A 22,687-nucleotide genomic window follows, 5' to 3' on the forward strand; every position below is an offset into this window, starting at 1 on the left:
AATTAAACTTCAGTTACTGTCACTGCACTTAAATGTAAGGTTTAAATTGCCACACACATAAAGTTAAAGAAAAAAATCCCCTAATTGAAATGTGACTACAGACAGTTGATGTTTTTGCACTGATGTCTTTCTTCTTCTTTGGCTTTGTCCTTTTTTTAGTATGAGGACCTTCTGTCAGCACAGAGGTCTGTTTTATGTCCCACTCACATGTTACAATCTCTCTGTAGAAATCTTGCTCATTCATAAACTGACAAAAAAAATTCACGTGTAGCTCTTCCAGGTGGATATGAATATCCATTTGCATATTCATATGCTAAGCATATGAATATGCAAGAATATGTGGCCCCTACATTATATACAATACACAATGTATAGAAAAATAGGAATTTTGAAATTGTGCACCTCTCCAGACAGCAGGTTTATGTACAGGTGCAACTCAAAAAATGATATTGTTAAAAAACTTTAACAATATTTTCTGCCAGTTATTTAAAAAAGTGAAATTTGAATATGTCCTGGATTTGTTTAAATGTTTCAAGAATTTTATTTTTATTTCAATCATTATGACCTAAAGGTCAAAATATTAGAATATTTCCCTTTGCATTTGTGTAAATAACTTTTTTTTATACATTTTAAATACAGTGTACCTATTAGTCTATTTCATTACAAGTAACCACAATCATGGAGAAGACTGCTGAGTTGACAGTCGTCCAGAAGACGATCATCGACACCCTCTACGAGGAGGATATGCCTAGCAACAGGTATAGCTCAGTGAGTATGAGTAACACTGCTTACTTTAGTATAAAGGGTTGGGGTCAGGGCATAGCTAAAAAAATTCCAGTGGCTGTTAGTGGAATTCTGTATTGAAGCGTATTCATGGAAAGGTAAAATTGAGGTAGTAAAAAGTGCACAAGCAACCGCGATGACTTCAGCCTTGAGAAGACTGTCAAGCAAAGCCAATTCAAGAACTTGGGAAAGCTCCACAAGGACTGAAGCTGGAGTCAGTGCATCAAGAGCCAAAAGGCACAATGCCAGACAAAGTCAACAAAGCCATCTACCAGGGGATTTTAGAGCACTTCATGCGTCCGTTGGCTGACAAGCTTCATGGAGATGCTGATTTCCTTTTCCAGTAGGACATAGCAGCACCTGCCAACAGTGCCAAAACTATTACTTACTGGGTATTGAATCAGGAGCTACTGGACTTGGTTGTAGTTTCTTGATGATGTTTCACCCCTCATCCAAGAGGCCCAAATTGAAAATTGAATCAGGGACTAACCACTTGGCTAGGAGGTTGTCCTCATCAAAGCTGAGGCACAGGAGGTAGAGCCGGTCGTCAACCAACCCGAAGGTTGGCAGTAGGATCCCAGCTTCCCCCAGTCTGCTTGCTGATGCGTCCTTGGGCGAGACACTTAATCCTAAATGGCCTCTGGCAGCTCTTCTGATGTGATGGGGGGAAAAGCGTGGACAATTGCAGCACTGTGTGATTTTGTGTGAATGGGTGACTCTCACTTATGCTGTAAAGCGCTTTGAGTGGTCAATAAGAATAGAAAAGTGCGAAAATCCGCCCACTGCTACGGCCTCACCTGTTTGGGAGACCCGAGTTCCGACACCAGAGCCGTTTCAGGGGAACCTGAAAAAAAGTAAGGGGTTTTTGCTTCAATGTTTGCAAGTTTTGAAACATCAGCCCCGGACCTTTGAATGGGCAGAGGCAGTGCTAAGTCACCAGTCGTTCGTCGGTCGTCTGGCCGACCTCTGCTCCTCGTCCCCTGTCGGCGGGCTGATCGACACATCCTCCGTTGGTGGTCTGGCACCCCCCAGATCGATTACTGCGTGTCTGCACGGCCTTCGGGACATCCGTCTCAGCGGATACATCTGTCTGCCCAACTCCCGGGTCATCCAACTGAGTGGTTATGCCCATCTGCCTGGCCCTTGAGCCTTCCATCCGAACTGCTACTAGCAGCTGCTGCACTAGGGGAAAGAGAGACAGACGGAGTTAGTGACATGTAAGGTAAATACATGGGGGTAGAGAGAGAGAAAGAGAGAGATGCTCATGATGGGAGTTCCCCCAGCAGTCTCGGCCTATAGCAGCATAACTAATAGATGGTTTAGTAAACACCTGAGCAGGTCTAGCTATTCTACTAGGCCAACACAGCCAAGTGTTACAAGGACTCTTGGAGGCTCAACATACGCATGGAAACCAGCAGACACAGATTGGAAGGTCAGTGGAAAGCTTTTTTGCTTAAGTTCACCAACCCTCCTCTGCTTCTGCCTCCAGTACCCCTCCTGCTGCCCCTGACCCATTTCAGGGGGACCTGCAAAAAATTAATCACATTGTCTATTCGTCTAGATAACCGGATGATAGAAAGAAGACGGGAACGGGGAACCTGGTCATCCACCAGCTCTTTCTCTTGGTCCTCATCACCTGCCACCAACAACCTTGCAGTTCCACCGGCACCTGCTCAATCTTTCCCAGCCTCTTCATCGCCTCCCTCAGGGGAGGTCCTTATGCAGATTTACAGAACCAAACTCACCCCAGAGGAGAGTCTGTGTCGACTCCGGTGAGTGCCTGAATCACAGAAGGCTTGCTTACATTTTCGCTAATTGTCCTACTAGCCCAAAAGCCTTGGCCCACCAGGTGGGAAGCCTGGTGAGCAGGTCAACATTGTTCCCACTAACACTGTTCATGATTTGCATCAACTCCAGGTTCAAGCAACACTCTTTTCTCACCAGTTTTGTCTGCACTCTGCTCTGTCCCCAGTTGATGGTTTCAGATTCAGACAACTTTATTGATCCCAAGTAGGGCAATTCATTTGCAGCTTACCCCATCAAGAACACACAAACAACATCCAAAATGTCACATCAAGCACAAATCAGTAAAAACAGATAAACAGAGGTCACTGTAGGACAACTAGTAAAGTAATAAGTTAAATAAATATGATTAAAAGCAGTACAATAGAATAATAAGATAATAATAAATAGGCATTTTTACATGCTTTATCATGTAAAAGAGCTGTTGTTAGGGATCCTATTTAAAAATGTAATAACCTGATAGAAAAAGGAATAAAAGATTTGGAGTAGCGATTAGTTCTCCCCAGAGATGCTAGATAACCTGATAGCAGAAGAAATAAAAGATTTGGATTAGCGATTAGTTCGCCTCAGGGGTGTTTGATAACTGTGGCCTGAAGGCATCAATGAATTCAATAAAATTCTTTGCTTTTCTGACCACCTGATTCTCCCATAGAGAACACAAGTCTCTTTGTTTGACTAATCTTGGAGCAAATGCTGATAATGCTGTCAAGGCTGTTCTTATCCTTAATGGTTAGGCCATTGAGCCAACAAATGAAAGAAAATGTTGAAAGACTTTCGATAAGAAACAATAAAAGTTATTTAAGATCCTCTTGCTGACAATAAGTTCAGCTTAATCAACAGATAGATTCTTTGCTGACCACGTATGATGATAGATAAAGTATTAATATCAAAGCTGAGTTTACAATCAAACACAGTTCCAAGATATTTATGTGACGTCACAATCTGAAATCTTCACCTGTTTGTTCAGTATTGTGTCTGAAGTCAATGATTACTTCCTTAGTTTTCGAAGCATTTACGTCAAATTAATAATCGTTGCACCATTAAACCAACTCAGGCAATGCAGGACCGTGATCAGACTCTGAGCCTTGAAGTAGAGATAAAGGACAGTGTCATCAGAGATCTTAACAAGAAACCTGTTCTCTAGAGAAGACCTGCAGCTATCGGTGTGCATTTTAAATAGGATGGGTGACAACACACAACCCTGAGATGAGCCTGTGTCTGATACAGAAAGCTTGGACATTTGTTCATTTACGAAAACCTGCTGGAGCCTCTCGATGAGAAAATTTAAAATCAGCATGAGGAGCTGGTCTGGGAGATCAAAATAAGAGGCAAGTCTCTCGATGAGAATGTGAGGCTGCATTTTGTTCAAAGCAGAATAAAAGTCTGCGAATAAAATCTTGCATAAGCACCAGGTTTTTCTGAATTTTTGTACACCGTGTCCAGTATTAAAAGTTTAGGATCCTCCACGCCTTCCTCTGGCTGGTAGGCAAATTGCAGGGGATCAAGTTTTCCATTCATAAAAGACACAATAAAATCTTTTCAAAATGTTTTATTACAAGAGACTTAAGTACCATAGGTCTGAACTTAATTAGTTCCGTGGAGTTTTTTGATTTGGGAGTAGGTCTGATGGTTGACGTCTTCCAGACTGTTGGAATCTTGCCCAAATCGGCACAAATTTGGAAGAGTCCAGTAAAACCCCCACTGAGCTGGTCGGCACAGTAGTGCAGGCCACGCCCACAGATGGCATCGGGACCAGCAGCTTTCCTAAGCTTAACCGTCTTAAATCCGGCTGTGACACATTCCTGAGCAATCACAATTTAATTTAAAGGTTCGAGGGACTTCCTCCAAAAAGAGACACTTTCATTGAAGTCAGACCTTTCAAAGTGGGAGAAGAAGGAGTTAAAAGTGTTCAGCAAATCACGGCCATCCACTCCATTAACACTAATCGATTTTTTAGTCTCAGTGTTTTGGTTGATGGAGGCCATATTCTTGATACCTTGCCAGGCTGCTCTAAGGTCTCCACTGCTATACTAAATTTTTTTCCTTATACTTTCGTTTGGCCTTCCTTATTTCATTTCATACGCGTGAAATGTGTTATGTCAGCAACCAGCTGAGCGGCGGCTGACGCATAGGCATGGGGGTGGATGTAAACAACAGTGAAAAACAGCTGTTGGAACTCACTTGGCAAGTAAAAGGGCCAGAGTGAGATAGTCAACAGTTCAATAGCGGGAGTACAAATGTTCTCAAGAACCACAACTGTATTACAGTACTGATCTGGTTGATGTAGCAGCACACACCGCCTCCCTGGCGCTTTCCGGTGATCTCTGCTGACCAGTGCAGTCGAAATGAGATCTAAATCAAGTCAGTGACAGATCCTCGTCTCGGTCCAGGATGGAGCAATCCTCACAAATATAACAGAACAGACAGGCAACAAACAAGGAAAAGTACATGAAGGGAATAATTAAATGAACAAACCAGAGTCCACAAGAACTAAAGAGTTCATGTGGGTGAATAATTTGTGAATTGCAGCGTATAGAATAGGTAAGTGTAACTTGGACTGGTGTTCTATACCAGTGTTTCTCAACAGGGATAAAGGGCGCTTCTGGATCTTACTATGCGCTGTGGCACACCCGTGCCTCTGCTAGGAGAGGCCCTTCCCACATCCCAGGCCACTGGGGGAGGTCATTGCAGGTAAATATCTCTACCTGCTTCCACTCTGGGAGAGCAGCCACAGGTGAGCTCCACCCAGGTGCACCCACTATCCCGGTCCGGGAGGAATTTAAGTTATTATGCCCCACCTGTTATAAAACAAAAAAACCACATTTTTTTTAGTTTTAAATGCTGGAAGAGCATATACATCTGTCAACATCCACCAGGACAAAGCTTCACTTCAATCCAATCTACAGGGACTCTGTTAGTTATTAAATTAACACACACAAGCAATGTTTCTCCCAGCTCCCCCTTACCTGCACACACCAAGCAGTCCTGCCACACATCTAAAAGAATTCAGGCCAAGAGGCCCTGACTCCCTAGACCTGGCCTTATAAAAGCGGGGTGCCCTTTCTTTTTCTTCCTACAGAGGGCAATGTTTCCCCCATCTCAGCCGTCACATCAGCACCCTTTCTGACTGGAGAAGCACAGAAGGCCTGTCTGTGGGGGAGGCCGCAGACTACCAATGCCTCAAGGCCGCTATCCTAGCACAGTATGGTTACAGCCTACAAGCAAAGGCCCGCAGAAACTATCAGTGGACATACCACCCAAGCCTTCCTGCCCTTGAATGGTCTCGTTTAAAAAACGTTTCTGTTATGGTGCACTGCTCTGCTCTTATTTTATTTTAGCGCCACAAATTTCATTTGTCTCGTGCCTGTTAAACAAAACAAAAAACAACCTGCGCCATCAAACTTCGCCATCGAAATACTCTCACCGCTCTAACGTCTCTCGAAAAAATGCCTGTGTAAATCAGTCTGTCTGTGTATATTTTCACCATTATTCAAATGTTTTTGACAAGAATGAGGCAAAAGAGAAAGAAGGCTGAGACTTGAGACTAGCAAGACGTCGTCAAATTGTAAGTGAAAGGATGAAGATGATGCTAGGCCTGTACACTTATTTTTTAATATATACACACACACACACACACACACACACACACACACATGCATCGTCTGAGTTCTCTGTCAGACTACACCCCCTGCTGGGGAAACTTGGACAAGGCACAATCTTGTTTTCACATGAATAAACTTGATTGTATTGTCACTCATATTTCTGTTTTTAGCATGGCCAACTAACCCCCTCTACTGTGTACTGAACGACCAGGTCCTGTCTTGGCCCTGTATTTTGATGGTCCAAAGTGACCTGCGACCTGACCTCTGCCTCTCCAGACCCACAGTTGCTTAGCTCATCCACCTTCTCCACTCTCCATCTGACCATGGCTGGGGTCATGGCCTGGAGGTTCTGGTGTTCTGGTTTGGGCTGGCAAGCTCAACCTCTTACCGTGTCGTCTCACGAGCGTTTGCCATCCCACGTTCCACGGTGCATGCCATCTTCCACAGGGTTGCACAAAAATTCCTCAGGCTCAAGAAGAGGGTCATTTACTTTCCACAACCGGAGGAGCATCAGAGAATCGGCACTGGCTTTGAACGTCTTGCTCGATCAGAAGCATTCACCAGGGTCGTGGGCAGCATTGATGGCTGCCATATTAGAATAAAGCCCCCAAGTGCAGATGCTCAGTGCTGTTTCAGTGGCACTGATGGTCACACATGGCTTGCATCTGGATGGAGTGGAAACTGTCCCACTCCATCCAGATGCAAGCCATGTGTGACCATCAGTGCCAGTTCCTAGATGTATACGTTCGGTTACCCAGGGTCAGTCCTTGATGCCAGAGTACCTAAAAATAGCCCTGTGTATGTACACAGTCTGTACCCATTGCCCTCATCACACCTTACTTGGAGCCAGTGAGAAATCCAGTTGCCACAAGCTTCAACAGGCACCACGCAAAGGCCCATTCTGACATTGAGAGATTATTTGGCATCATGAAGGCCAAGTGGAGATTGTGTTTTTCAAGGCTCCGTGGGTGCAACCTGCTTTTGCAGTGAATGTGGTTGCTGCTGTGTTATTTCGCACGACTTCTGCCTCAGAAATGGGGACGCAGTTGAGCTTGTGGAAGAGGCACTGGGACCGGCTGACGGAAGTGGTCACCTCCAGGCAGACCAGCAGTGTGGGGAACAGCTGCGTGGGCACATCGCTGATGCTCCTGTTCTTCAGGACCACGACTACTGTTAAAGTGATCTACTGTATAAGAACGTTTTTGATTAGTTCCTGAAGGCAGCAGTTGCATATTTTACCAAGCCGAGAGATACGTAACATGCTTCAAGTTCTTCATGATACTTAATAACTTCATTTGTCACAAATTCATGCAGTTTTCTGTTTCAAGTTTCATTTCATGTAAATTGTTTTAATTGTTATAGCTCAAAGTTCCAATAGTAGTTCTAATTATAGTTTCAGTACATAGTATTTGATGTGTACAGTTACTTCTCCTTAACAATTTTCAAAATTAAAGTTTATGTTTGAAATTTCTCTGTGAATATCGCCAGTCAGTGCTCATCAATTTCACAAACAATTTTATTTAATTAAACATTACAGCTGAACACAATTTATCTGATTTAAACTACACAACTATTTTTTTCTGACAATCCCTGCAGCCTCTCATCCCTAGCTTTTTCTCGCTTGGCCCTCTCCTCTGCCCTCCTCTCTTCCCTCTCCAGCAGCTCCAGTATGTGGTCACTTCGCTGTATCTTTGCTGATCCTGGCTCCTCTGACCCTGACACACTCCCTGACTCTGAACTCTCTGGCTCCTTTGGCACTGAATCAGGGGAGGCTGATGTGGACTCAGAAGGGTTCTCTCACCAGGCTGAGGCAATGAGGCATGAAAGCTGAATAGATGGCCTATCACCTATTGTCTCATCCATGAGAGAGAACCACTTCCAGGTCCCAGCAGTTGACCCTGATTAAGTGCCACTCCCTGTGGAGTGGCTTCCTGAGCTCCTGCAAACATTGTAATTCATGTAGGGCAAAATTCTGTTCTCAATGATAAATACAACATAGAGCACTGTTACGTCCATACTGTGTCTAGGGGGTGTAGGATGCAAACAAGTTAATAATAGACCCGGGAGAAGGAAAAAGGCAAGGCGGAAACGCATCCAAGTTAACTTAAAGTATTTATGAACCCAACTACCAACATAACACAAGACGGTCTTCAAAAGGAAGACGATGAAACCTGCCATGAACAACGCCGCTGGCCACCGGCCCCGGCTCAGGTCAGGCTACCGCAGGTCTGCAGAGAACACTCAAAGTTAACAGTAACTGATCTTCTATCTTCACTTTATCGTCACTTTATCTATGATATCACTACAGTTAAATACTATGAATCCAAACCTTGTATGTTTTCTTCAGGTTCTCCCACTTCTTCGCTGCTCTAGCAGGAGTCATGAGGCCAGCCAGGTCCATCTCTTTTAGCACAGCTCTAAATAATGTAATACCAAGTATATTGGAACAAAACTGTATCAATCAGCCTTGTGTAATATATTGATAGACAGCGAGTAAGTAGTGTTATTTTACATTAGTCTACACATTAAGGATTTGCCATAACTCACTCCCATCATGCTGCTGAGGGAAAACGTTGGAGAAGAGGTGGTCCTTCTCTCTCCTCAGGCGAATTAACTTGATGAATACAGCTGGGTATCATCTGCATAACAAGGGCAATTCATGTGGTGCTTTCTTATAACACTGCCGAAGGGAAGCATATATAAAGTGAAAAGTATCAGTCCCAGCACAAAACCTTGTGTAACTCCATCACAAACTTTTGAATGGAACTGAAATCTATCTGATAAGTATCACTTAAACCATTCTTGTACTGTTCCTTTAATCCCAATAATGTTTTTCTAGTCTCTATGTAATATAATCTTGTGATCAATGGTGTCAAATGCAGCACTTCAGATCTAATAGGAGCACTAATCTGACGTGCTGTGTGTGTTCTTCCAGGTTTCATGAGAAGATCAGGATGTTGTCCAGGTACACAATTTTTTTTTATTCACATATCCCCATGGACGTCATTTACAAGCACCTGGAAGACCGCAGGGGCGCTGATGCAGATCAGGTGATAAGCATTCCTGAGGTAAAGCTTACACCTTGGCTGTGTGGAGGGGCTAGAAGGCTAGAAGGTATTTATTGATATTTATGTCACTTAAACCTCAGAAGTCAATGCAGGGGCGTAGAGTGCAGTCTTTTGTCCACAAAAAAAAGGCTGGCACTGAAAGGGGAGGAGGAGGGGCGGATGTGACCTGCAGTTAATAAATCATGGATATATTTTCCAATTGCTTATCTTTCTGGATGGTAGATGTTGTACAACTGGCTGGTGGCCAAGAGGTCACCAGGCAGGTCAATGGCACAATCATAGGGACAATGGGGGGCAGAGACTGAGCCCGCTGCTGGCTGAAAACCTCAGCTAAATCACGATGCACAGGGAGGCACTATAGAGGGTTCAGGCATATAGGAAACTGTAGTGGTTGAGGGATGGGAGGGGGCTGGAGCTGACTGCAGTGGGAAAGGCAGAAAGGGCTCCAGCTAATTACAGATGTAGAGGACCCAGTCAATATGGGGATTATGTAATTTGAGCCAAGGTTGAACTAAAACTACTGGGGCAGGAGGTGAGGTGACTATGGTTACCTGAAACAATAAAATTAAGGGGGACAGTTGTGAGTTATTGATGCCAGGAGTCTGTCATCTAAGGCTTTCACAGCCTTGGGCTTAGCTAATTAAACCCTGGCAAAAGCTCCTCTGTGTTTTTTTTGGCTGTTGGGGACGGGCTGCAATGAGATTAACTGATTGAGTAAAGTAGAAGCACAGACCAGCCTGAAAGCGTCTCTGTGTCGTGGTTGGGTGGTTGTCCAGAGTCCGGGGACAACCACCCAACGCTCCTTGAGCTGGTTGGTGAAGCCATAAGTAAATAACCCCTGCAGAGCAGTCTTATCCCACTCCCTCTAAGGTGCCAAAATCTTTCATTCAATTCTGCCTACTAGCTGCTTCCTTTCCCTCCACAGGGTGATCAAAAATGTTTCTAATTTCTTCAATGAACCTGGCATAAGAACTAACTAAGAGAGAATGTTTCTCTCACAGCGCAGTTGCCCATTTAGCAACAGGTCACTTATCTGAGACGTAAGAAGAAGGTTGAAGCTCAAACACTAGTGACACTGGAGAAGAAACTGCCCGCATGCACGCAAGTCCCCAGAGGAGGTAGAGCGTGTCATCCACTAACCAGAACCTGTGTTCTGAACCCAGGCTCCTCCACTCCAAATGCCGAAGTGTCCTTGGGAAAGATACTGAACCCAAAATTGCCTCCGACGGCCGTTTCGTCAGTGTTACGTTTTACGTCAGACGTCCTAACAAACAGGACGAACTGACCCAGAGGACTAGGAGCACAATGACTAAATACACCAGGACACAGGTGAGACACATCATTACTTCAAAATAAAACAGGAACCAACAACAAGGGATCAAGAAACTAATATAACAGATACACAAAGAAAAGTACATCAAGGGAATAATTAAATAGACAAACCAGAGTCCACAAGAACTAAAGAGTTCATGATCCTTGCAGTCAGTGGGTGAATAATTTGTGATAGAAAAATTGCTGCGTATACAGTGGCGGAAGTGGCACTTCTTGATCTTACTATGCGCTGTGGCACACCAGTGCTGCTAGGGGGGGAGGGAAACACCCTCCTCACCAAGGGCAGAGGCCCTTCCCACATCCCAGGCCGCTGGGGGAGGTCATTGCAGGTAAATATCTCCAACTACCTGCTTCCACTCTGGGAGAGCAGCAACAGGTGAGCTCCACCCAGGTGCACCCACTATCCCGGTCCGGGAGGAATTTAAGTTATTATGCCCCACCTGTTATAAAACAGGTGGGGCATAATGATGATAAAAATTTTCCTTTAAACTTGACTGCCGTTCTCCTTGTTCCAATTGTCGGGCTGAACTGAGCCTGAGCCAGGCATCTCACAGGATGGAGGATGCGGGCATTTTGAGCCGACGCTATTCCGTTCAACCAAGCTTACCGTGATGATGTCGAGGTCTATCTTGAGGTGTTTGAGACAACAGCAGGGAGAGAGAGAGAAATGAGACAAATGAATGGGGAGGTATCATATTGTGACCAGGCACTGTATGCGAGGCAGATATGAGGTCCCTATAAAAACCCATGGGCTAAACCAGCCCCAACTTCACACGGGCTGACACAATATAATTTAAGGTTCAAAGAGCATGAGACATGCATTCTGTTCAAAGATGTTTATTCAAAATTAGAAAACTGGGAAACCAAAAATGACAATACTGGAAAACCTGAGAAAGGAGAGAAATATTAGTATTAACAAAAAGCTTTTATCTCACAATACTAAAACAGTAAAAAAAAAAAATAAATAAGGAAAATGACCACTGTATAAAATTAAATTATGTTAGATGGCAGCGCTTTATTAAGCAGGGTACTTTCTGCGGGGAGATTCTATCGCATGACCAAGTGATACCACCACGTGAGTACACTGTTCACTCATACCACTACAAACCAAAGCAACTAAACTGCAAGGTACACTGCAAAGAAATGCACATCTAAAAGTAAATCGAGTGACCACCACCACAAGGCCTACCACACTGCATGCAAGGAGCGTGTATCCCACTTCTACTCCCCGCAGGTCTCCCAACTGCCGATAAAGAAAACAAAAGAAACTAAAGGGAGATCATTGGGTCAGTGTCACAAAGGTGTAAAGGTTATTCCACAATACAAAATGCATCAATGTAAAAGTCAGGCGTCACAGCAACATAAAACTAATCAAAGTTCACTGAATAATTCAAAATCTATGGAAAGTTCAAGGAAGCAGACACATCAAGCCCGACAAGGATGGTCTGGATCCAGCAAAGCAGCAGTCTGGCACTAGGTCTGCAATAAAGGAATACGTGTGATCATCAGATGGAAGATAAAAACAAAGTAATGAAAAGTACCTCAGAGGGAATAACCCTTCTACGTACATTAACCATGCGTGTTTAATTTACCTCGCTTAATCTTGGGCCCTTGATTAGTGGTGACACCAGAAATGTTTGCAGGTTGACTATTCTGGCTCAACAGGGGAGAGGCTGAACTTCTTCTTTAAACCTGGGGCTGGTAGAGCATACATCTGTCAACATCCACCAGGACAAAGCTTCACTTCAATCCAATCTACAGGGACTCTGTTAGTTATTAAATTAACACACACAAGCAATGTTTCTCCCAGCTCCCCCTTACCTGCACACACCAAGCAGTCCTGCCACACATCTAAAAGAATTCAGGCCAAGAGGCCCTGACTCCCTAGACCTGGCCTTATAAAAGCGGGGTGCCCTTTCTTTTTCTTCCTACAGAGGGCAATGTTTCCCCCATCTCAGCCCTCACATCAGCACCCTTTCTGAATGGAGAAGCACAGAAGGCCTTTCTGTGGGGGAGGCCGCAGACTACAAATGCCTCAAGGCCGCTATCCTAGCACAGTATGGTTACAGCCTACAAGCAAAGGCCCGCAGAAACTATCAGTGGACATACCACCCAAGCCTTCCTGCCCGGGCCCAAGTAGCCCACCTGAGTCGGCTAACCCGGAGCTGGCTAGCTGAGGGAGATGACCCACCCCTGTTGGAAGGACTGGTGGTAGACAGGTGCGTGCGAGCCCTCCCCCAGGAAGCTAAGAGGTATGATGCCCAACAAGGACCTACGAGCCTGGAAGGACTAGTGGCCATACTTGAGAACTTTCAAGTTACCTGCGAAATGTTTCGTTCTCCACGGACTGACCCTCAACGAGCACCCCCAGGGGGTAGCAAGCATGAGAACAAACGCGCAGGATGGCCCCGGCCAGTGAGGCCCCAGCTGGAACAACATCAACCAGCCATCAACTGATACTCCTGACGATGTTGTTCCTGTAGTAAGGAGGGCCACATGTCCTGGAGCTGCCCAGGACAGGAAGAGAGCATGCCGACAGAGGAGGCTGGAGAACTGCACATCTGGGCCAATGAATAAGTCCAACTACCCATGTTTCCGATAACAGTGGCTGGGAGGGACACAGAGGCGCGATTGGACTCCGGGAGCACAATTCGTCAGAATTCGTGGAAACCCCCACAGGTGAGCTTGGGGAGGTGTCTTGTGTTCATGGGGATGTGACCATGCAGAGCCCCCGGGGCCCGTGCACAGTAAGAGCTGGAGTGGTTGTGAAGTTGCCAGTACCAGTCCTTGTAGGGAGAGACTGTTCCATCAGTACTGGGGGGAATGCCCCGCTTGGTGGAAAAAAAGTTCTTCTGGATGGAGAAGAAAGCTCAGGAAAACACTCTGCTCCCAACCAGCCTGGGCTGCAACACGCGGGGGAAACAGCCCTACTGGCTCCATTGAAGGCACGTTTGACTATATTTAATAAAACTTTTTTTTTAAGTTGAAAGCCTTGTTTCACTTGATCTCATCTTCAAAACACTTGTCTGCTTCTTTTCAACAAAAATACAAATTACAAAAAGTTCAGATAGGGTTTTAATTCATTCCTGAATGCAACAAAATATCAGTTTTGATTATTAATGATTATTGCAGTGAAATATTGCATACTTTATTTTACTGATATTACTTACTTCCCTCTGTACAAATGAATGACATTATGATATTTCAGACTGAAATGATGTAGAGTTTCACTTATGAAAATGTGAATAATTAATGCAGCAGTTCAGAAACACTGACAGGGAAAATAAACAAGTCAGTTAACAAAAATGCTGCAATCTGATTGGCTGTCAGTGAATTGCAACTATCCATGGCTGGCCTGCGTGAGCAGCAGAAATATATTCAGCACAAACGTCTCACAGCACTTTAATGTGAAAATGTTCAGTCAATAGTAAATTTGATGTGTCTATTGTAGTCATTTGGTCATATGATTTACATATCACATATTTTCTGTACATTTACTAACAGTTTTAATTTTGGCACTGTCCTCCATACACTGGCCATGGAAAGGACTACGTATGTGCAGTCACTGCACAGCTTTCTAGGTGACTGTTCCTTAAATCACAACTCTACTGAATCAACATTTGAAGTTTTACTATTATCGTTTACCTGAGCTTCGAAGGCAGCTCCCCTGCTTCTACTCCAGACTGCTGAACATTTGATAGACTGATATTGATCTGATCTGAATGTAGATTTACTAAAACACTCAATGAGGCAATGAAAATAAACATTTAGTGAGAATTCTTCCAGAATGATGACGTTTGAAAGATAAAACAGTTCACGACTCTTTGTAGCAGACGCAAAACAGTTACATTTATGGTTAGTTTAATTTGTTTATTTTTTTAAGAAAAAGCAACAGACAAAGCAAAAATACAAGAGAATAATCAAGTGTGGTGAGTGAGAGCTACCTCTGCCATGGTTAACACTTCAGACTCAAGCAGCCTCAGATCACTTTATAAAGACAAACACTCCATTACACCCGACAGCTGTGGCTCCAACAAGAACCAGGCCTCGAGCTCTGGTCCCACCCAGCCATCTCCATCTGCAGGTCCAGTTACACTTTGAGATACTCAATTGTTTATTTTAAAGGGTGCAGCCTAATTTAAAAGGACTTTACAGATTCTGCAACCCGCCTGTCACATACGTCAGAGGTCCAACAAAGAGCTGCAGATTTGCAGTGGCTCCCTTATGAACAGTTTCACATCAATTTTTAGAACGTGTGCAGTATAACGTTTGTATCATGTCCCAAATATATACGACATACTTATTGTGAGCAAGTTGTTAGCATGTAGCGTTCACATTGGTAAGAGTACTGCATAAGATTTTCATTTATTCATTTTCCATTTCTGAAGTTAATATGGTAGTTTTCCAAAGCTGACCCTCACATATTGCACCATTTCTTGTTGGGAAGAAATGCTGCAATTTGTTGATGTGTGGAACACTACATGCTACAACAGGAAACTGACAATAAGCATTTACTATGTAGAGTTAGTAAGCAGAATGGCTTTGAGCTCCTGCAGCGGTCACTTTAACGGAACTGCAGTCAGATTGATGGTGACATTTTCTAAGTGTACTAGATTTTTGCCTTGTTCAGCTAAGGACGTTAATTTCCAATTGCTGTAGAATGGGTAAACTTGTTATTTCAGGTTACAGTGCCACTCCGCCAGCAAAATAAATGTCCACAGTGAACTTGTACACCATTTGTTGTTACTGCTGACTCAAATAGTTGGAACTGGCAAACCAAACCACATTCCTGGAGTAAGACCAGGGAGTTTGTAATTCAACTGTGCTGGACCTCAGGTGTCTGTTGACTGACTTTTTGGTCTTTAACCGTCTTCTCGTTGGAACCTGGAGCCCCAGAATTACACCAACAGACCCTGGTTTATTTTTTTTACAATACGGGGGCTATTTTGGTCTGAACACGGCCTGTGATGACCGCACAGGGGGCCAAAGGAAAGGAAGAGTTAAACTGTGTTAACGGGTCAGCAGGCCCTTTGGATTTCACACGTAGAAAAGGACAAGAACGCCAAAGTAAAACCCAAGAAGATCTTAGACAAACACTAAAGCACAAGTCAACGAGCCAGGTGTTGTTGAGAGACTACTGCACAATGAATTACAACACCAATGCACTCGTACTCCAAGAATGTGAAACCCTTTTAAATACTGTTTATGTTTGAACAGGTAAATGAAAATAAACTACAAAAAAGGATAGACTTTAAAATGTTGCTGCATGGGATCGTCAAACTATGGTACGGACTTCCAGTCAAACCGAACCCTCAGTCCTCTACCAAAGAAACTAACAGAGTGAGGGAGAGAGAGACTTCTAACGCATCCTGTACTCCGACGTCTTCGACACCTCACACAGCTGACCCTTGAAGTCGATGTCTACGGTGAAGTCCAGGTCTCTCTGTAAACCAACACAAAGCATAGACTCAGACAAAATGCTTACAGTCGCCACATGCAGGAGTGAAGCTACACAGTTGCATTCTTTAAACCAAAGTACAGAATAAATTTAACAACTTCCAGGGCTCTGCTTACATTATTCTTGACATTTGGCTTCATGCTGATGGTGCCAAAGATCTCCTCGCCGGTTTTGACAGTCAGGTAGTCATCCAGGTAGAAGACGGTCTGCTTCCAGTGGGTGTAGGGAGACTCGGGGCCTGAGAGAGACAGTGTGGATCAATGTACAGTCGAGTGCTGGATAAGCTCAGATCTACCAATACACTTTTGTGGCATAGTCTGTTAAAATGTAGCAGTTTAGTTACAAAAACAGCAGCTGAAAATTAAAGATTTGACAACTGTGACATTCCTCGCATCAAGCCACTCCTGAACCAGAAACAATGTCAGATGTATCTGACCTGGCCTAAGGAAAAAAAAAAACTGGACTGTTGCTCAGTGGTCCAAAATCCTCTTTCGAAATCAAGATCCCAGAATCTGGGGGGAAAGTGGAGAGGCACAGAATCCCAACTTGCTTGAAGTCCAGTGTAAAGTTTCGTCCACAGTGACATAACCACTACTAACTGGATTTGCAGACCACAATATTACCTGACCCAAGTAGAGAACTTATGGGCTATTGTCAAGATAGATCTCAGGAAGCTGAGAAACACCTGAACCAACAACACCGGCAAGCTGAAGGCCACTATCAAAGCAGCTGAACGCCTCAAGACACGCCATGAACCCACATAAGTATGACTTTTCTGTATTGTAAATTCTATGGTTTAAGTGAACAATCTAATATTTTGATACTGGAGCCTTAAGTCTGTTTTAACCTTTTCTATTCTCTGCTGGTACAGAAATCTGAGCGTATGGGCCAAAAACTTTGTCAAAAATAGTACAGATTAGTAGCAAAATCTTCGGTGTCCAACAAAATAACCTCACTGACCTTTAAAATAGACAAGTGATTCAAATAGCTAAATACATCCCATCAGTCATTGATCACCTCTTTCCCTCCGAGTTTCAGCTCCGGTTAACGCTTCAGATTTCCCCCGGTCAAGAGCAACAGGTACAAACACTCATTGATACCAACTGCCACCTCACTCCTGAACTCAGGTCTGGTCTGGTCAGAAAATTCTGTCCGCTAAGCTATGTATTATTTGGATTTTCATTTCTGTGGCATTTCTTAGCACATGTATATGGGGCATCCATTTTAGTCTAATTATTGATTATATTGGTTTAGATCTTTATTGATTGGTTGTAGTTTTATGTGTGATGGTACTTTCTGCTCAGATTTTATTAGTGATTGATTATGGTTTTATTATTTATTTATCTGGATCTTATTAATATTGCACTAGCACTTAATGATAGAAAAACTGGCACTTTAATTATAGAATTATGTTGTATTCCATGTGCTTATCATTCAGTGACCCTCTTCATGTGGATCTCCTTAGTTGTGTCGCCTGTCTAATTGCCTTGCATGTATGTCTTGCTGCATCACAAATTGCCCCTTGTGACCAATATCAATAAATTTGAAGTTGAAGTATTTTTGATTTTCACAAAGCCATAATCAAAATAAACACAAGATGCTTGAAGTATTTAATTTTACGTGAAATTAATCTTGAATAGAGCTGTCAATGTTCTTCCATAATCCCGTTTAAATATCATTCCTCATTATTTAAATGATCACAGAAATATGGCTAATCTGTTGGTCATTTTGACATCACACCAGCAACAGTACACCTTCTGCTGGAGTTGCAATATAGCTCTTTCTGTAGATATATTGTCACAGAGACGTGAAAACATCAGCTGAAGGGATCACTCTCATAGATACACAGACATGGAGTGGATGGTGTGTGAGAGCAGACTCACTGGTGGAGAAGCCAGTCCTCTTGTGACAGCGGGTGAACTCTATGTTGAAGTAGGTGACCAGAGCGTGGATGTAGTCGTTCCTTTTCACTTGCAAGCAGAACGGTGAGGTGAAGGTCAAGTCGTCCAGCTTCACCGTGTAGATGTCCACCTCCTAAACAAACACACCAACAACAACAAAACCAGAGTCAACACCTGTAGCCCAGGACAGACACACCTCAGCTCAGTGTCAAACCATTATTGATCCACCCACCTTGATGAGACATGCGCTGCTGACCAACTGCTTGGGGTCCACCACGTCGACCAGGGGTTCCTTTATTGCCACCTCCTTTATACAGGACATGTCAAACCCATACACGTTCTCCCACCCTGCCGCGGTGACAAAAACAAAGCAGTCAATTCACTGATATCATCAAATGTTTACAGTCTGTGGTTTCCAGTCCTGTGCCCAAGGTGTTCTTAGCGTTTCCATTCAACTGTTATTTGACCCCAGCCTCAACCCCTACAAACACACATGACCTTCAACCAATGGAAAACACTGCTCCTCAAGGGGTTTGGAGCTACTTACAGTGAATTTTGTAGTCCTTGTACTGCCTGTCTTCAATGGCAGTGACGTAGAGGGTTGCCCTGTCTGGGAAGATGAGTCCATCTGGTTTCTGGGAGGGGTGGGGAACAGAACTTGAACAGGTTGTCCTGAGCACTGATACACAACAGGTGTGACAACATATCATGCAGTCTACACAACAGCATTGGCCATACCCTCATAGTTAGAATGAGTATTTGATGCAATGCAGCGCATGGGCACCTGTAGCATTAAATTGGCAGGGTACGGACTGGCTCATGATAACTTTACACAACAAATTAACACTGGCTTTTAGAAAAGTGAAAATTACATAATTAAATAATTTGGTTCTCAATATCAGCCAACAGCCTCAGTAAGGTATGGGATTGTGGGTACGGTCGAATTGTCAAATTGGCCCAGGAAGTTTCCTAAATCTTGAAGTGACCTGGAAGTATCTGATCAGCAGCCATGATTAGAGCTGTTCGGATTCTATAAATGCATAGGAAAGGAGCTGCAATGCATCCTTTCCTATGTCCTTTAGCATAGGGTACCCTGGACCTTCCTATGTGAAGGGAAAGGCAATATAGAAGCACCACAATTCATTGCGGTAGCAATATTTAACATGACGCACCATATACGAACGTAAACGATTCAATCCGAAATAGAAAAGTATGAATATGATCCAGAAGTGACGCACGCCATTATGTAAGTGACTATTACATATGAATCCTTTACATCTGATGTCACATGGTGGTAAAACACACTGAACCGTGCTGATGGAGCCTCTGCGTTTTTTGTAGTCCATCTGCGGAAATTTGTAGTTTCACCACAGCAGACGCACGTGAATAGCATCCGCAGTCGCATGATGGCGTAGTTTAGTGGAAGTCGGGTAGGATTCTCTGAGCAGCGCTGTCGGCTTTAGCCAAGTCCTATCAGTCTGCCTTTACACCTTTCCATGACCCCATGACGTTTTCCACTGAGGTCAAGGAATAGTAGATAGGAAGGACATTTTGACCGCACCCTATTATAATAATAAGGTCCTAGTATCTGGAGTGTTTAGTGTTTTATTGAAAGTGTTTCAATAAGAGACCGACACACGCTCTTCAGTGCAAAGCAGATCATAAAACAGTCCCTTCTTCCTCAAACACAGTAATATAAAACATACATACCAGCCACTTGTCCCTGGCGTAGATGACTGTATTGAGCATAGACTCATAGAAGAGGCAGTAACCCATCCACTCTGATATGATGATGTCCACTCCTTCCACGGGTAGCTCCACCTCCTCCACCTTCCCCTTGATGATGGTCACAACTGTATACACAAGAGTAGGTCAGGAGTCATGCCACAACCTTCACCCCCGATCCACTCATAGCAAGGTGTGAGATTTTGACTGCATGATAACCTTGTGTCACTACAATTGGATCAGTTACTTACCATCATCCATCTTGTTGGCCTTCACGATTTTCACGGCATAGTCTGAGATGCTACTGCACTCTATCTATAAAGACAAAGATGATTTCATGATTCATACCTTCTCCACTCTAAAAATAGACACTTAACATTGGTCAATCTGGGATGAAATTATTAGCCGTGATCAATCTAGAAAACTACAGAGATTAACCCAACACGTACCCCTATAACCTTCTTGGCTCCAGCTTTGGCAGCAAACATGCAGAGGATCCCCGTCCCACTGCCCACGTCCAACACCACTTTGTCCTTAAACAGATGCTTGTTGTGGAACATGGAATTGCGGTAGGTCAGGGTGCGCACCTCGTCTTTAAGCATCTCCTATGGTTTCAGTAAAAAGGCCCAGCGGGTATTGGGGTTAAAATCTTGGAACACAAACACAAAAGGAAAGTGACATTTTCTCTCGGTCATTTCTTACCTCATGGATGCCAAAGTGGGCGTATGAGTCAAAGTAGTAGTCTTTTGAAGTCATATCCTCAGCTGCAGGCTTGGCTGAGCTCTCCCCCTGAGAAACCTCAACAAAAGATGTACACAGTTAGAGCCTAGGGTGATAAAACTCAAAAATGCAACTAGGAACAGCTTGAAACCATATTAAAAGCAACGGACAGGCATCTCAAAGAGGGCATGAGCAGTGAACCAAAATAACCAACAACAAATCAAAGCTGAAACGGTTGCCAAATAATGATACATTCTAAATAAACTGCACAGTATGTGTACAGTTGCCCAGTACCAGCAAACACCGTCCCCATGGTGCCACAAGCAGGCACTGGAAAATAACCTGCTGTGTTCATTGCTGAGAGAAACTGGGGCCCATTTCAAAATGTTTTTTTACGACCCACTGATGCCTAAAAAACAATTGTGAAACTATCTACTCAATTTGGGTCGTGACTCTAGACCACTTGAACCAGTCAGGCTCTCCGATCGACGGGAACATTAGTTCACCATCACACCCCTACATGGAGCTTCATCTTCACACACGGCATCACTGGGAATTCTGGTGCATTTTGAACTGTAAGAGCCAGGACAGTTTATTCATCTCACTGCACAACACCAAGAGTTGTGGAAAATACATGAATCCCTCTTTAATGTCTTGATGGCGCCGAAAGTGGTTAACAGCAGCGTGGGGATGAGTAGCTGTGGTGGTCTTTGGTACTTCCGCGGCGACTCGCCTGAGGAGAATCGGAGCAGCACAAAAGATGGAAGCACATGGTTGTGATCGTGGCCTTCCTCGAGGGTCGCCACAGACGAACCACGTCTGAACCAGCTCCGTGTGCCTCAGGCGACTCGTCCATAACCCCGGGCTCACAGGAGATGTCATGTGCGGACGGTCCGGACCTCGACTCTCTGCACAGCAGTCTAAGCGGCAGCTGCTCCCGAGCCGGATGCTTCAACGTGCGGAGTAACTCATCCGGCACAGCGTTAGTGGGTCACCGATCCATCACAATGATACGGCATATTCATGTGGTAGCCGCAAATAAACTAAATAGGAAAGGGGGGGGGGTAATCTCGGCCGTGGTCGTATGTGTTGCCACATGTTCACTACCCGATGCCAAATGTTGGCGCAGCCGGAGAGAGACGCCGAGTCCCCACGCCTGGAGAGCCGCTTGCTAACTAGCTTCGCAGCTAACAGCCCCATGCGGTCCCACAAGACGCGTCGGGCGGTTTTCGGCCAACAACGTTCCTCGCGCTCACGTCGCTCGCTCCGACTCGCGGTGTTCGCCTCCATCTTCTGCGGCCCAACAAATAATTGTCGGCGAAAAATGTTTGAATCGGTTATCGGCTCCTGTCCGACGTGCAGCGCTAATGAATGAGCGGCAATCGCAGCTGCGTCGCCCGAGGGAAATTAAAATGGATGCGTCTCCCACTACCCATGCAAATAACAAAAAAACACAGACACTGCCTCACGCACAACATGGCGTGGGATAATCTGATCGTGATCTACGAGATGAAGAAAGATATTTAAAGTGAGAGGATAGTGGTGTATTTCTCATGATAGGACCTTACCTCCATTCTCTCCGCTATCGCCGCCATTTCGGTTTAATGTAACGTCGCGTGTGCGTCCAGAAGTCTTTTCTCGTCTGGCCCGGCCCACGACACTCGGCTTTCATGTCTGATTGGCCAGAATGCCCACCGGACACGCCTATATTTCCGTGACGCTTTCCCGGGTTAGCATGACAGTCGGAATAATCGGCTTCGAACCCGCCCAAAAGAAATTGGCAGAAAATTCAAAAACAATGTAAAGGGACATACAATTAAAGCCTAGTACAAGAGTGGGGATCAAGCCCAAATGATGTAAATCTTCTGGTACAAGTCACCACATTGATGTTTATTTTAAATCTTTGTTTAAAAAAAACGGAGGGAGAAAATACGTTTCTATATGGTTGTCAGATATTTAGAAGGCAGGAACCAGATTTCTTCTAAACCAGGTCTGAAGTGGAGTTACTCCAGTAAGAGACAGCACTTGGAACAGAGAGAGACCATTTCCTTTTGAAACCAAGCATTTATATATCACGGTTATTATTGTTTCTTTTAGAAGAGAAACAGATCAGCCCAACACAAAAGTAACAACAGGTTCTGGTGGCAGAAGAGTGCAGATACTGTTGAGCTTCTCAGAAACATTAGAACACCAGATGGGATTGCATCTAAAACTAAAGCATATTCCCTTGGTGGTGAATACCGTACTTGTCTAAAAGTTCAGAGTAAGACATGTAATAGAATAAATTCCATTAAC

At 44.2% G+C, this 22,687-nt stretch overlaps 1 protein-coding gene across 2 annotated transcripts; it reads right to left on the bottom strand.

Annotated features, from left to right (window-relative positions):
• Window positions 1–14,444: 14,444 nt before the first annotated feature.
• prmt1 (protein arginine methyltransferase 1) lies at window positions 14,445–22,042 on the bottom strand. 2 transcript variants are annotated; one of them, XM_035615502.2, is made up of 10 exons: window positions 21,961–22,042; window positions 20,375–20,470; window positions 20,122–20,277; window positions 19,924–19,987; window positions 19,658–19,800; window positions 18,495–18,582; window positions 18,180–18,295; window positions 17,930–18,080; window positions 16,163–16,284; window positions 14,445–16,031 (listed from the first exon to the last, which is right to left on the bottom strand). In XM_035615502.2, the coding sequence occupies exons 1-10, from the start codon at window positions 21,985–21,987 to the stop codon at window positions 15,948–15,950; spliced, it is 1,047 nt and encodes a 348-aa protein (XP_035471395.1). In that variant the 5' UTR covers window positions 21,988–22,042; the 3' UTR covers window positions 14,445–15,947. The 2 variants fall into 2 exon arrangements, with proteins under 2 accessions (XP_035471395.1, XP_035471396.1); XM_035615503.2 differs by having other exon boundaries at window positions 20,375–20,461; window positions 21,961–22,037.
• Between the last annotated feature and the right edge of the window lie 645 nt (window positions 22,043–22,687).

Source organism: Scophthalmus maximus, chromosome 17, assembly GCF_022379125.1.
Source record: "Scophthalmus maximus strain ysfricsl-2021 chromosome 17, ASM2237912v1, whole genome shotgun sequence".
Classification (NCBI taxonomy): domain Eukaryota; kingdom Metazoa; phylum Chordata; class Actinopteri; order Pleuronectiformes; family Scophthalmidae; genus Scophthalmus; species Scophthalmus maximus.

Excerpts from the sequence above, each read along its gene's own strand:
- prmt1 (XM_035615502.2), bottom strand. The coding sequence starts at position 21,987 with ATGGCGGCGATAGCGGAGAGAATGGAG. Across the intron at positions 20,278-20,374 it reads CCCACTTTGGCATCCATGAG|GAGATGCTTAAAGACGAGGT; the intron begins GTAAGAAATGAC and ends CTGAAACCATAG. Across the intron at positions 19,988-20,121 it reads GAGCCAAGAAGGTTATAGGG|ATAGAGTGCAGTAGCATCTC; the intron begins GTACGTGTTGGG and ends TTGTCTTTATAG.